At 35.0% G+C, this 13,215-nt stretch overlaps 1 protein-coding gene across 2 annotated transcripts in view; it reads right to left on the bottom strand.

The window, feature by feature from the left end:
• Positions 1 to 13,215, bottom strand: part of LOC123529229 (protein SSUH2 homolog) — a 92,372-nt gene that overhangs the window by 72,699 nt on the left and 6,458 nt on the right. Inside the window, exon 1 of one of the 2 annotated variants that reach the window (XM_045309463.2) lies at positions 3,902 to 4,120. The exons of the other annotated variant lie outside the window; for it this stretch is intronic. Coding sequence (XP_045165398.2) covers positions 3,902 to 3,917 — 16 coding nt within the window. The 5' untranslated portion in view covers positions 3,918 to 4,120. Of the gene's footprint in view, positions 1 to 3,901; positions 4,121 to 13,215 lie in introns of those variants that run through there. 2 annotated transcript variants of the gene reach the window in all.

Raw genomic sequence — 13,215 nt, 5'->3', positions numbered from 1 at the left:
TCCCCTCCTGTCTCATCTCATCGATATTTTGAAATCGTCAGGTAACACTTCTTAGCGTGATTTCCATAGAGAATCGACGGTTAATTTCTTGCATTACATAGTAGGGACCCTGTGTATACTTTCAGTTTCTAATTTTGTATTTTATGATGGTATATATGTGTAAAACTAACATGGAATACTATAATCATTATATAATCAAGTACGGTAGCGAGTCACAGACACCACCCCCCCCCCCCCCGCCACCTCCCCCAATGGATTAGTACAAGCATAGCACGAGGGATTCGACATTACATGACAATATATACATGACGGCTGATCAATAGCGACAATTTTGTATGCATTTTTATTTCATTTACGTCTTTTTAAAGAACATAAATCGCCTACTGTAGTCGCAAAATGCAATACAGTGTCACTCGCAAATACGCGTTCAGATCAAATATCAAAATTGGCAAGTCTGCATACAGTGAATGTTTTTTCGCCGACTAGATAAAAATTATTTTCATTCAAAAACGCAACAGATATGAAACATCTTATTTACATATATTGATGGAGTATGCATACTTATTTCAGAAAACATCATGGATTATTGGATTACAAACCAATTTGACGTGTTAGTCATCAGTTTCGTGACTTGGTCGAGTGAATTTTCATGCAATGAGTGTGATCAGTCAACATTTTGGCAGCATTTTGTAAACATTACCTGTCAGTTTCATCTATTATATCACCATATACACATATTTAAGTTAGACTTATCGTTAAACTTAAATTTACATACAATGTTAAACAAAATAATTAATTTCAAGACGATTTCTTACCTTCCGCGTGTCTGTTTATTGTTTTGATCACTCGCAAGAGCAAGAGGGGAAATACAGTCGTTTACAGGGTGTGGAGATAAGATACCATGTTATCGTGACAAAATGTCATGCATTCTAGATAATATGTCGTGCACCCAGGATAATATGTCAAGTGCTCAAGATATCTTTTAGAATAATTGCAAACAATAGTTGTTCTTTGTATATTGTTAATGGCATTTTGTTATGTTAAAAAGCATTGCCGTCATGGCCGTAACTTATTTTTTCTATATGTTTTGTCAAAACAATTTATCGCAAATGATTCTTCATGGAACCAGTTTACTTAGACTGTTCACACTACAGGATTTATGAGAAAAAGATGACCGCTGGTGGCTCCGGCTTGCTTTAAAATGTGTTATAATATATGTCTGAGCTGTGAAACTCGAGTGATCAATCTAGAATCGTCATAACTCTTTTGTTTTAAGAAAAAAGATCTCAAGCGCTCGACATATCATCTCGAGCGCACGTTATCTATTCTCGAGCACTCGACATCTTATCTCAACAAGTGCAAAACTATTCAAATTGTCACGGCGAATATGATCTCAGACTGTTTTATATTCACAATATATCTTTACCACAGAAAATGTCCCCAGAGAGCAACGAATGGAATAAAAAGTAACATGAACAGTACTTGAATACCCTCACTCAGTAAACCATATATTCCCATTCAAACATCGGTATTTGGTAAAAAGAATTCTAGTATATGTTACAAAATTCTATTGTCATCCGCTGTACGTCGTGTCGCATTGTTGTGCTACGTGTTGTGTGTTGACCGACGCACGACATGCTATACAATGCGCGACATTACGAAACGAATCCCGACACGCCGTCCGACAAAGATACGACACGACGCGCGGCTTTACTATCGCATAAGCTAAACAGGACTCCGTTGGGCCTAAAATAATTTAAGTACCATGGCGAGTACCGCGTCGAGGCTCAAAGTTAACCTTTAAATATCAAATCAGTTACGTAGGTATGGCGCTGAAACATTAAAAAACAAACATGCAGTTCAGAACAGTATGTAATTTCTAAGCCCTCCCCATAGTCCACACATTCCATGCTCTGGCATGCACGAACACACCTAATCTTACCTCAGGTTCAGAATTATTGAAAGTAATATCCAAGTTGTAATGACTCTTGAACTTACCTAAGTTATTTCTATTGTTATTTGCTGTGCGACATTTGCACCTTGAGTAACTGTCTCTGTAAATGTTAGCCGCGCACAATGCACTTTAAGTAACTGTCTCTGTAAATGTTAGTCGCGCACAATGCAGTTTAAAGTAACTGTCTCTGTAAATGTTAGCCCCGCACAATGTACTTTAAGTAACTGTCTCTGTAAATGTAAACCGCACATAATGCACTTTGACTAACTGTCTATGTAAATGTTAACCGCGCACAATGCACTTTGAGTAACTGTCTATGTAAATGTTAACCGCGCACAGGTCACTTTAAGTAACTGTCTCTGTAAATGTAAACTGCGCACAATGCACTTCGAGTAACTGTCTCTGTAAATGTTAACCGCGCACAGTTCACTTTAAGTAACTGTCTCTGTAAATGTTAACCGCGCACAATGGACTTTAAGTTACTGTCTGTGTAAATGTTAACCGCGCACAATGCACTTTGAGTAACTGTCTCTGTAAATGTTAACTGCGCACAATGCGCTTTGAGTAACTGCCTCTGTAAATGTTAACCGCGTACAATGCATTGTGAGTAGCTGTCTATGTAAATGTTAACCACGCACAGTTCACTTTAAGTAACTGTCTACGTAAATGTTAACCGCGCATAATGTACTTTAAGTTACTGTCTATGTAAATGTTAACCGCGCACGATGTATTTTAAGTTACTGTCTATGTAAATGTTAACCGCGCACAATGCACTTTAAGTAACTGTCTGTGTAAACGTTAACCGCGCACAATGCACTTTGACTAACTGTCTATGTAAATGTTAACCGCGCACAATGCACTTTAAGTAATTGTCTCTGTAAATGTTAACCGCGCACAATGCACTTTGAGTAACTGCTTCTGTGCGTGTTAACCGCGCATAATGTACTTTTAGTAAATAACTGTCTACATGTTAACCGCACACAGTTCACTTTAGTAAATAACTGTCTTTGTGTGCATGTTAGCCTCACACAAGCAGTAAATAACGTAAGTGTCAGCCACACACTATGTACTTCAAGCAAATAACTGTCTCCGTGCATGTTAGGCCCATAAATGTACTTTAAGTCTACATAATTTTTCTGTAAATATAGGACTAGCTTTTATCACTTGAACAACGATTTATATAGTCTGTAAACCTTTGACAGTTAAATTAATATATAGTTGTTCTGTTTTCTTTTCACTTACTTTAATTTTCTAGTATTTTTTCCCTTCATAAGTGCATACTTTCTGCATTCTGTTATAACAATTGTAGTCTTATCATATGTACATAAAATGTTTAGGAAAAGTATTCAGATAATTTACTTTGTAACTTTTTTCCTCATCCTAAAAGTCATAATACTGTTTATGTTATGTTTGCTTCATTTACAAAACAAACATACACCAATGTTAACATAATTTCAGTTTTGGTTAATTCTAAACTCGATCATTTCAACAGAATATGAAACTGGAGATGGTTCAAGCCAACCAAACATGCAATATAGATACAAAGATCAGACACTTCACCTGAAACAGTCTTAATTTCCTAAACAGAACAACTTATTTTGTGAAATGTTTGACTGAACTGTCACTTATCTACGAAAAATCGCATTTTGTTAAGATCACATCAAGCGTCATTGCAGAATCTGAATCGGGAATAAAGAAGGTAAATATTTGTAGCTGTCCGCATGTTTGGTTGCCAACAACAACAGCTAACTCAAAACGTATTGGAATGACCTTTCTCGATGAACCGCTCATGGGCTACGGCCGAAATGCCAAAATGTGAATAGACTGCGGTCAGTCAGCTTGAATTACTTTAGACCGACAAAAAGACAAACATTTATCTACAAACGATAGAATCAGTAAAGAAATTCTGCAAATAAATGTCGAAAAAAATGAACAAAATATTCTTACCCGGAGATTGTGACATATTCCTTTATTGATTACCTAACAAACGCAAGTATTGCCTGTAAGTGTTTAGTGATTCATGCTAATTTATCCGTTTCAGGATTTAAACACTTTTTTTCTCAGCTGATCCACCCGCCACGTATCCGCCATAATATTTACCCTAGATACCATCAATTTTAATGTTCCCTATAATGTACGGGATTTAGGACCCCATCAAAGTAATTCAGACCAAACAATCTGTGTAATCGAACACTGCCTTGATTGTTTAGTTATAGGTGGTTCTATCTTTACAAACGTATCAAATGATCAAAAAACTATTTATGTTAAAATGAATAAATCTATACAATTTCGCAAAAGCAATATTTTATCAAAGGGCAATTACGGCATGGCTAATTATGACTGGTACTATTTACAATAACCTGGTATACTAGACATGGTAAAATAACGGTGAAAAACTGTTTTATTATAAAATTCTTTATATTTTTATTCATTATTGTTTATGAAATTATTCAGTTCTGCCCCTAAAAATTAAATTTCGAAAATGTATGTTTCAGAAAGTAGATAAAAAGATAAAGAATTTGAGAAATGCATGGTAACTCATACCTACATTTTATTTGTCTGTGTAGACATTAGGTTGGTGGGGGGGGGGGACGGAGTTAGGTCCCTACAAACTCCTTTTCCATCAGTTTTAATTCGAACATTCCAACCATGGCATTTTTTAAAAATACCTGACTAAACTGTTTGCTGAAAGATCATTTTTTATGATTTTAACATAATGCTAAAAGTAAATACTGGTGGGACTCCTTGGTCGGGTGCAGGGGCGGATCCAGGATTTTAGGTTTGAGCGTGAACTTTAGGTACTTTTAAAATTTGTTTTGTGTGATATATAAGGAGACGTTCAACATGACTGTTTTGCTGTGTGGCTGACATAACCCTGAGTTACAAATAATACTAAATGAAGACATGCGACAGAAAGCGTAAACTCTCTTTTACATAAGAATATCCACTTCCCTGAATACTGATTAAGATACGTGAGCAGGAAGTTTTTGTTTGTTGCTTAGAATATTACCAAAGCTGGCTATAATGCTATTATGACTTTCGGGCGAAGCGAGCAAAAAAAATGTATTCAATTTCACTGCAATATCGCTTCTGTGTTATAGTTATAGTTATTTTATCACATGATTGAAATAAAGCCATGTAGGACCACATTCGTATCAGATCGCATTTGTAACAGGTGTTAAAAATGCGATCGCATATGTAACAGGTGTTACAAATGAGATCGCATATGTAACAGAAATCAAGCACATATGTAACAATTTTTGAGACGAATGTGATCGATGCCGATTTTTGATGTGACATCTGATCACATTTGTCACATGTCATTTTCGATCGGAAAAATGAACAAAAAAGTGCATTTTTACATCTGAAACACATTTGTAACATGTTTTAGATCACTTGTACGAAGTGACAAAGTAAGCAATTGTGATCAACCTTTATACGTCGTCCGGACACAAACATATATATTACAACAAAATAACAAAACAAATCTAAGTTCAGTGGGGAGCTGTGACCTTGATCTTGGATATAGCAATATGGATCATGATCGCAACACACCTTCTATCCATGCTGACTATGCATGGGCAAGTTATACCAAGGACAAGAACCTATATATAACTGCACGAACGCACACATAGAGGATATTTGTTTGTTTTGAGTGAATATGGAAGTGAGAAGTGAGAAAATTTCAAATATATGTGAACATTTTCTCACTTCGAGGTGAGATATATTCAATATTCACGAAAAACAAACAAATTTTCTTTTTCTTTTATGCTCAATTACGTTGAGGTGTGCATTTTGCAACAATTTTAAATCTCAGCGCGGGAAACAGACGCGCATTTATGTTTGAAAACAGACATGACGTCAGACGTGTTGTGACGTTAGAAAGACGCACACAACATAAAGTTCCATTTTATTTTATTTTTTGCTGCATAACGTTATGAAATTCTCATTAAGTAAAATAATTTGAATCGAGAAATATACTATAAAGAACAAAGTGCGGCTACAATTTTTATCCTGTTTTAAGCAAATAATTTAAAATTCATGCACAATGTATGAGGGGGCGGAGCTATATCTCTCACAGTGTGAAAATATAGATTTCATATTTTCACAGTGTGAGTGATGAGACATAAAAATATTTAACTGATAGAATACAGTATTTCATTAGTTAGCATAAAACAAACTCCGCTATTTCACGGCGGGATTATAACAAAAGAAGACCTATTACCTCACAGGCGGGCTCAGTGGGGTGAGGGTAATTAAAAAATTAAGGTGTACCTATTTTCTTAAAATCTCATAGACATTAGTTCGCAGCACAAGGTCGGGCCCTCCTAGACTTAAGGCTAACGACTCCGTCCATGACAAGTTGTATACGATTTGTCCCAGGACATGGCAACTTCCTGTTTGTCACCCAACTTGAAACAGCTCTGGATGATGAAGGATAGTTACTTATTCCCTATTCGGAGAACACTAGGTAAAAGCGTGGAGAAAATGATCCTTGCCGGTTCAACAGAATAAAATGAACACACTAGATCATAGCACGGGTATGTATGAAAGAGAAACCGAATAAGGAATAAGGAACTGATTCCCTATTCCTTTTTCAGAAGTCGAATAAGGAATAGAACACAGAAGATGAAAATATTTTAAATCTTTTCAAAAAGTGTAGGCCTATTTTCAACGGATATGAGAGAGTGAAGTACATTTGTTGTTTTAAAGTACACTAGATCTAAGATCAAGGGCACAAGGTAATGACGGTCAAATCCTTCTACTTGATTATAGGTAAAAGTTCAACTAAAATTCGTGGTTGAGTATCTTTTAATTTTACGGCATTATTGTAGTGGTTTATTTATTCAAAGGTCAAATCACTACCTGCTTCAAATAATTACATACGTACTGTAAAAAAATAATTTGCTCCCCTCAAAAAAATAAATCCCCCGCCCCGCCAAGATGTTCACGTTTGACCTTGACCCCTCTCGCCCAAAAAATGCCCTTAAAATTTATCGTTCTACTATTCTGCTGGAGTTGTTATTCTATTCTGCTATTCTGTTAACTTCACAGTACCGTAATTTTCACACACGAATTCGTCACATGTGTGAAAAATTCGTACTAATTCCTTACACATGTATGACATATCTGTGAAAATTTCGTTGATACAAAGAGGTGGTTAAAAAATGGGTCTCGAAAATTTCACAATACCAACTTGGGACATATTCGTACGTATTTGTCATGCTATGTGTGAGGAATTCGTACGAAATTTTCACACGTGTGACAAATTCGTTTGTGTGAAAATTACGGTTCAACAAAGGTAAGTTGTCGGCAACTGTCTAAAACAAAGTTATATTTTAGTAAAGTACGGTGGTATGTATAGGACGCACACTTATGTTGTTTTTTCACTTATCACGAGCAATCAAAATAAGATGTCGTGCGATAAATGTCGCAAAATCATCTGCCGCTAAATGTCGCAAAAAAATGCCCACCGTTATATGTCGCAACACCAACACTAAATGTCGCACAGCAAAATAAGGGAAGTTAAACAGGCTTTACAGCTTAGAGATAAGATTGGGTGAGTGCATGCTTGCATGCATGAGTTTGCAATGAGGGCTGAAATTTTTCTTGAGAGCCACGAGTAAGAGAATTTAATAGGACAGAAATTAAGCTCCAACTCTTACAAAAAGAATCATAGGGCAGAAGTAAAACCTACCTACCTACATTTCTTCCAAACTTTGCAAACTAAAGAATAAATGCAAAACCAAGAACTTTTACAAAATGTAACAAAGTATTTTCAAACATTCACCCTTCAGCGCACCCGGTGACCCCTTCTATATTATATGTAAAGCCGCCATGCATATTGGATAATCCGCAAATGAGTGAATTTTCAGAATCGATCATCCGTGAATCTATCCATTATTTTACATAACTTGGATTCCAAGTTTATAACCGTTTAAACGTTTTTAATGTTCAAATCAATATTCATTTTTTTCTTACTATTATAATCTGTAACACGCAATTATACTTTATACGGCATACAAGCTTTTACTGTTATTTTTTTTTTTAAATCTATAACAGTAACAAATATTGGACTTTCCGTAGTTAAAATATAGTAACAATCCACCGTTCATAACTCATCATATCGGTAACGTTTGTACGCATTCGCCAATTTGATTTATACATAATAAATTATAGAGATGGTACCTACCAAATAAATCTAAGGGAAACAGCTCTGAATTGACCAATAAATTGAAGCTAACATAAAACATTGGACAAAAGTGAAAGAAAAATCAGATGGGTCCTTTTTCCAACAACTGATCAGGCAGACAAAATATGACCTACATTTGTTTAAATCACATTGTATTCAATATACAATATGCACACTTTTCTCATGGCTTACACTGACAGTTATTTTATAAGTTGTAGTGAGGCCCTGACAGAAAGTTTAGTAATGCATGAAGATAATGCAAAATAATGCATAAATTCCTTTAAAGAAAATTTACGAAATTAAGAAACGTTATTAAGTTCTGATCTTTTAGTCAATGTTATTTATTGTTCTTAATGGTGATACATTGGTTTACACAAAATTTATATATTAAAATGTAAAATTTCTATATCCAACAATGAGAAATAACAAAAAAAAGTTAAACTAGTATCACTTTTGTGTAACAAAGTAGCTAGATTGCGTATATATATCACTTAAATGAATCATTTTGAAAGTGTTTCTTATGCTTTAGTCATTTGGAAGAGTTTCTCTTACTGTTCAGGAGTACTTTGCTTCAAATAATGTAACACAAAAATTAATTGTAGTCAAATATAATTACAATGTTTTAAGGCAGTGGTTGTAATTACAACATTTGAAGGTGACTCATAGATAATGACTCTATGTAATGTATTTTAAGCAATTCAACATTCTCTGGATGGAACTATCACGATCATTGCTTTAATTGAAAAACGAATAAATGCTGAAAAAGTATATGGAGTTTGCTTTATTTGATGATTTTCGATACAGGTCATATACTTAAACAAGCAATAAGGTGTTTTATTTAAGTGAGCGAGTAACTTCAGATATCAACATTAATTTTTTACCTAAACTGTTTACAGAACTTGAAAAAAAAAGAAAAAAAGTTTTTGTTAGGGCCTCCCATTTACAATTATATCTGCAATTATCACCTGAATTGAGTGCATTTATGAATGGGAAATATTGATGGTAAAATGGTGTAGGGGTTTGTTTACATTATAAAATCTTTAATAACTTATTTCAGGTAAACTTTTGGTATGGTTTTGGCAAGCTTATGATAAAGAGCATTTCATTCTCTTTCACACAGAATTTTTTCAAGCGTTTTAGACTCTTGGCTAGTCTTGGATTTTGACTTTATTAAAAGACAAAAGGAAGTTCAGTATAGGCTCTTTCAAAGTGTTGAAAGTAGACTAAACTTACATTATACTCTATTGAATTTATTTACCTGTGGAAACTTTTGATAAAGACTATAATGGGGGAAATCCTAAAATCATTGAAAAGCTGTCAATACAAGAGTTGTCCATTTTGCTTAAGATATTTTGAAAAAGTCGTTTTTTAAATATCAAATAATTCTATTTTTACACGGAGAAGAGGAAAAGTATAAATATATTTAAAAAAAGTGGTGCACTTAGCTATCATTTCACTCTGAAAAAAATATGTAAAGATGAATTTGAATTTTTTAGGTACCATCTCTACATCATGTGAATAGAAAGTCCGAACCATTTTACATGCTAAATATATGTGTTATAATAAATGGCGTTTTGTCTCCATGTTGAAACTGTAATATTCATTATGGTCTTATTTCTATCTATCTATCTATCTATCTATCTATCTATCTATCTATCTATTTACACTGCCTCACGCCTCTCTAGAGTATTATGGGCAGGGTGCGCGTGATTAGAATAATCAAAGTACTGAAAGTACAGTAAGGCTGGCTACCACAAAACACTGAATGAAAACTGTGCGGGAAAGATGTTTGCAAAATCTTAGATATTATTGGTTCTCCTTAAACTAATGCGAGCATAGGGTACTGTTGTGATGAACCATCTTGGTTAACTTGTGAAGGTAGTGTAATGATATTACAGACTATAGATGGTGTGAAAAAAATACATTGTGTTTGCTTCATTAGTGATACAAACGGCACATAATTCTCACTTGAGAATCTGAAACAGCAAAAATTAAAATCTTACAAAAAAGTCAGGTTCCGAGAACGTAATCCAATCAAACCACATAGGATAAGGAGCGAAATTCATTGTTTATTCAAGAAACCTAGTTTTTCAAATGTTAAACCATGATGTACGGTCGATATATTAGAATTAAAACAAGAGCACCGCCTTGCGGGTGCTGACGCTCATCTGATTTTTTTTGTATAATAGAAATATTGTCCTACCCATGATTTTCTAAGTCTAAAAAGGGCCATCATTCTTGCAAAAAGCAGGATAGAGTTATGTTTCTTGATGTACAGTGTCCACTTATGATGGTGAAAAACTGTTGCAAGTTTTAAAGCAATAGCTTTGATAGTTTATGAGAAAAGTTGACTTAAACATAATACTCAACCAAGAAAATGATTTTCTAAGTCCAAAAGGGGCAATAATTATTGCAAAAAGCAGGATGGAGTTATGTTGCTTGCTGTACAGGGTCAGCTTATGATGGTGAACAAGTGTTGCAAGTTTCAAAGCAATAGCTTTGATAGTTTAAGAGAAAAGGTTGACCTAAACATAAAACTTAACCAAGAAATCTGATATTTTCTAAGTCCAAAAGGGGCCATAAATCTTGCAAAAAGCAGGATGGAGTTATGTTCCTTGCTGTACAGGGTCAGCTTATGATGGTGAACAAGAGTTGCAAGTTTTAAAGCAATAGCTTTGATAGTTTAGGATAAAAGCTGACCTAAACATAAAACTTAACCAAGAAAACTGATTTTCTAAGTCCAAAAGGGGCAATAATTCTTGCAAAAAGCAAGATGGAGTTATGCTTCTTGATGTACAGGGTCTGCTTATGATGGTGAACAAGTATTCTAAGTTTCAAAGCAATAGCTTTGATAGTTTAGGAGAAAAGTTGACCTAAACATAAAACTTAACCAAGAAATCTGATATTTTCTAAGTACAAAAGAGGCCATAAATCTTGCAAAAAGCAAGATGGAGTTATGTTTCTTGCTATACAGGGTCAGCTTATGATGGTGAACAAGTATTCCAAGTTTCAAAGCAATAGCTTTGATAGTTTAGGAGAAAAGCTGACCTAAACATAAAACTTAACCAGCCGACGCCGACGCCGACAACCGCTCAAGTGATGACAATAACTCATCATTTTTTTTAAAAAATCAGATGAGCTAAAAATCAACTATGGTTCACGGCCGTGAACCTATATTTACGAGTTTACGAACATGAACCCCTGTTTACGACCGAGGGCCTAGGTTTATGATCGTGAACCATAGTTTACGGACGTGACATGTATGGAAAATGTCCAATAATAACATGAACGCAGCTTCACAGTCGAAAACTAGGTTTAACGATGGATAAACTAGGTTTTTTCGAACGTAAAAGCATGTAAACCTATTCTTTCGAGCAAAAACAGGATTACTTCGTAAACCGTAGTTCATGCTTGTAAGTGTAGGTTCATGTTGTACACCCAAGTTAAAGTTCAATCGAGAAACCTAGTTTGTCGGACGTAAACATGGGTTCAAGAGAGTAAACTATAGTTTACTCCCGTTATCCTGTGTGTTCGCTCGAAAATTTATGTAAGTATTCAATTATCCTAGTTTTTCGACCAAGAATGTAATTATTGGATAATTTGATTGCAGAGAACCATTGTTAACGGACGTGAACCTATGTTTACGACCATGAACTTGGGTTTACGAGCGTTAACCATAGTTTAAGAACGTGAACCTAGGTTTACATTCGATAAACTTGGTTTCTCGTACAAAACTATGATTTTTGGTCATTATCCTATGTTCACGAGCGTAACCTATGTTTACGGTCGTAAATCCATGTTCACGGTCGTTAACCTAAGTTCTCGATCGTTAATATATGTTCACGTTCGTAAACTATGCTTTACACTCGTGAACCCTGGTTTACTCCCGTAAACATAGGTTCACGCTCGTGAATTAGACAAGAGCACCGCCTTGCGGGTGCTGACGCTCATCTGATTTTTTTTGTGTAATAGAAATATTGCCCTACCCATGATTTTCTAAGTCTAAAAAGGGCCATCATTCTCGCAAAAAGCAGGATAGAGTTATGTTTCTTGATGTACAGTGTCCACTTATGATGGTGAAAAACTGTTGCAAGTTTTAAAGCGATAGCTTTGATAGTTTATGAGAAAAGTTGACTTAAACATAATACTCAACCAAGAAAATGATTTTCTAAGTCCAAAAGGGGCAATAATTATTGCAAAAAGCAGGATGGAGTTATGTTGCTTGCTGTACAGGGTCAGCTTATGATGGTGAACAAGTGTTGCAAGTTTCAAAGCAATAGCTTTGATAGTTTAAGAGAAAAAGTTGACCTAAACATAAAACTTAACCAAGAAATCTGATATTTCTAAGTCCAAAAAGGGGCCATAAATCTTGCAAAAAGCGGGACGGAGTTATTTCTTGCTATACAGGTCAACTTATGAGGTGAACAATGTTTGCAAGTTTTAAAACAATAGCTTTGATAGTTTAGGATAAAAGCTGACCTAACATAAAACTTAACCAAGAAAACTGATTTTTCTAAGTCAAAAGGGCATAAATCTTGCAAAAACAGATGGATTGTATGTTTCTTGATGTACGGGGTCTGCTTATGATGGTGAACAAGTATTCCAAGTTTCAAGCAATAGCTTTGATAGTTAGGAGAAAATTTGACCTAAACTAACTTAACCAGAAATCTGATATTTCAAGTACAAAAGGCCATAAATCTTGCAAAAAGCAAGATGGAGTTAGTTTCTTGCTATAACAGGTCAGCTTAATGAGGGTGAACAAGTATTTCAGTTTCAAAGGATTAGCTTTGATAGTTTAGGAGAAAGCTGACCTAAACATAAAACTTAACCAGCAACGCGACGCAGACCGCCGAGGGCCGACAACCGACGCCGACGCCGACGCCGACAACCGCTCAATGATGACAATAACTCATCATTTTTTTTCAAAAAATCAGATGAGCTAAAAAACGGCCGAAATTCAAAGTTCAATTGAAAAACCTAGTTGAAACCTGGGCGTGTTTTCGCTCGAAAATATGGGTAAGTATTAGAAAAATCTGGTTTTACGATTGTTAATCCTAGGTTTTCGACC

The sequence above is a fragment of the Mercenaria mercenaria genome, chromosome 13 (assembly GCF_021730395.1).
Source record: "Mercenaria mercenaria strain notata chromosome 13, MADL_Memer_1, whole genome shotgun sequence".
Taxonomy (NCBI): Eukaryota; Metazoa; Mollusca; class Bivalvia; order Venerida; family Veneridae; genus Mercenaria; species Mercenaria mercenaria.
This window is presented reverse-complemented; position numbering and strand designations above follow the sequence as displayed.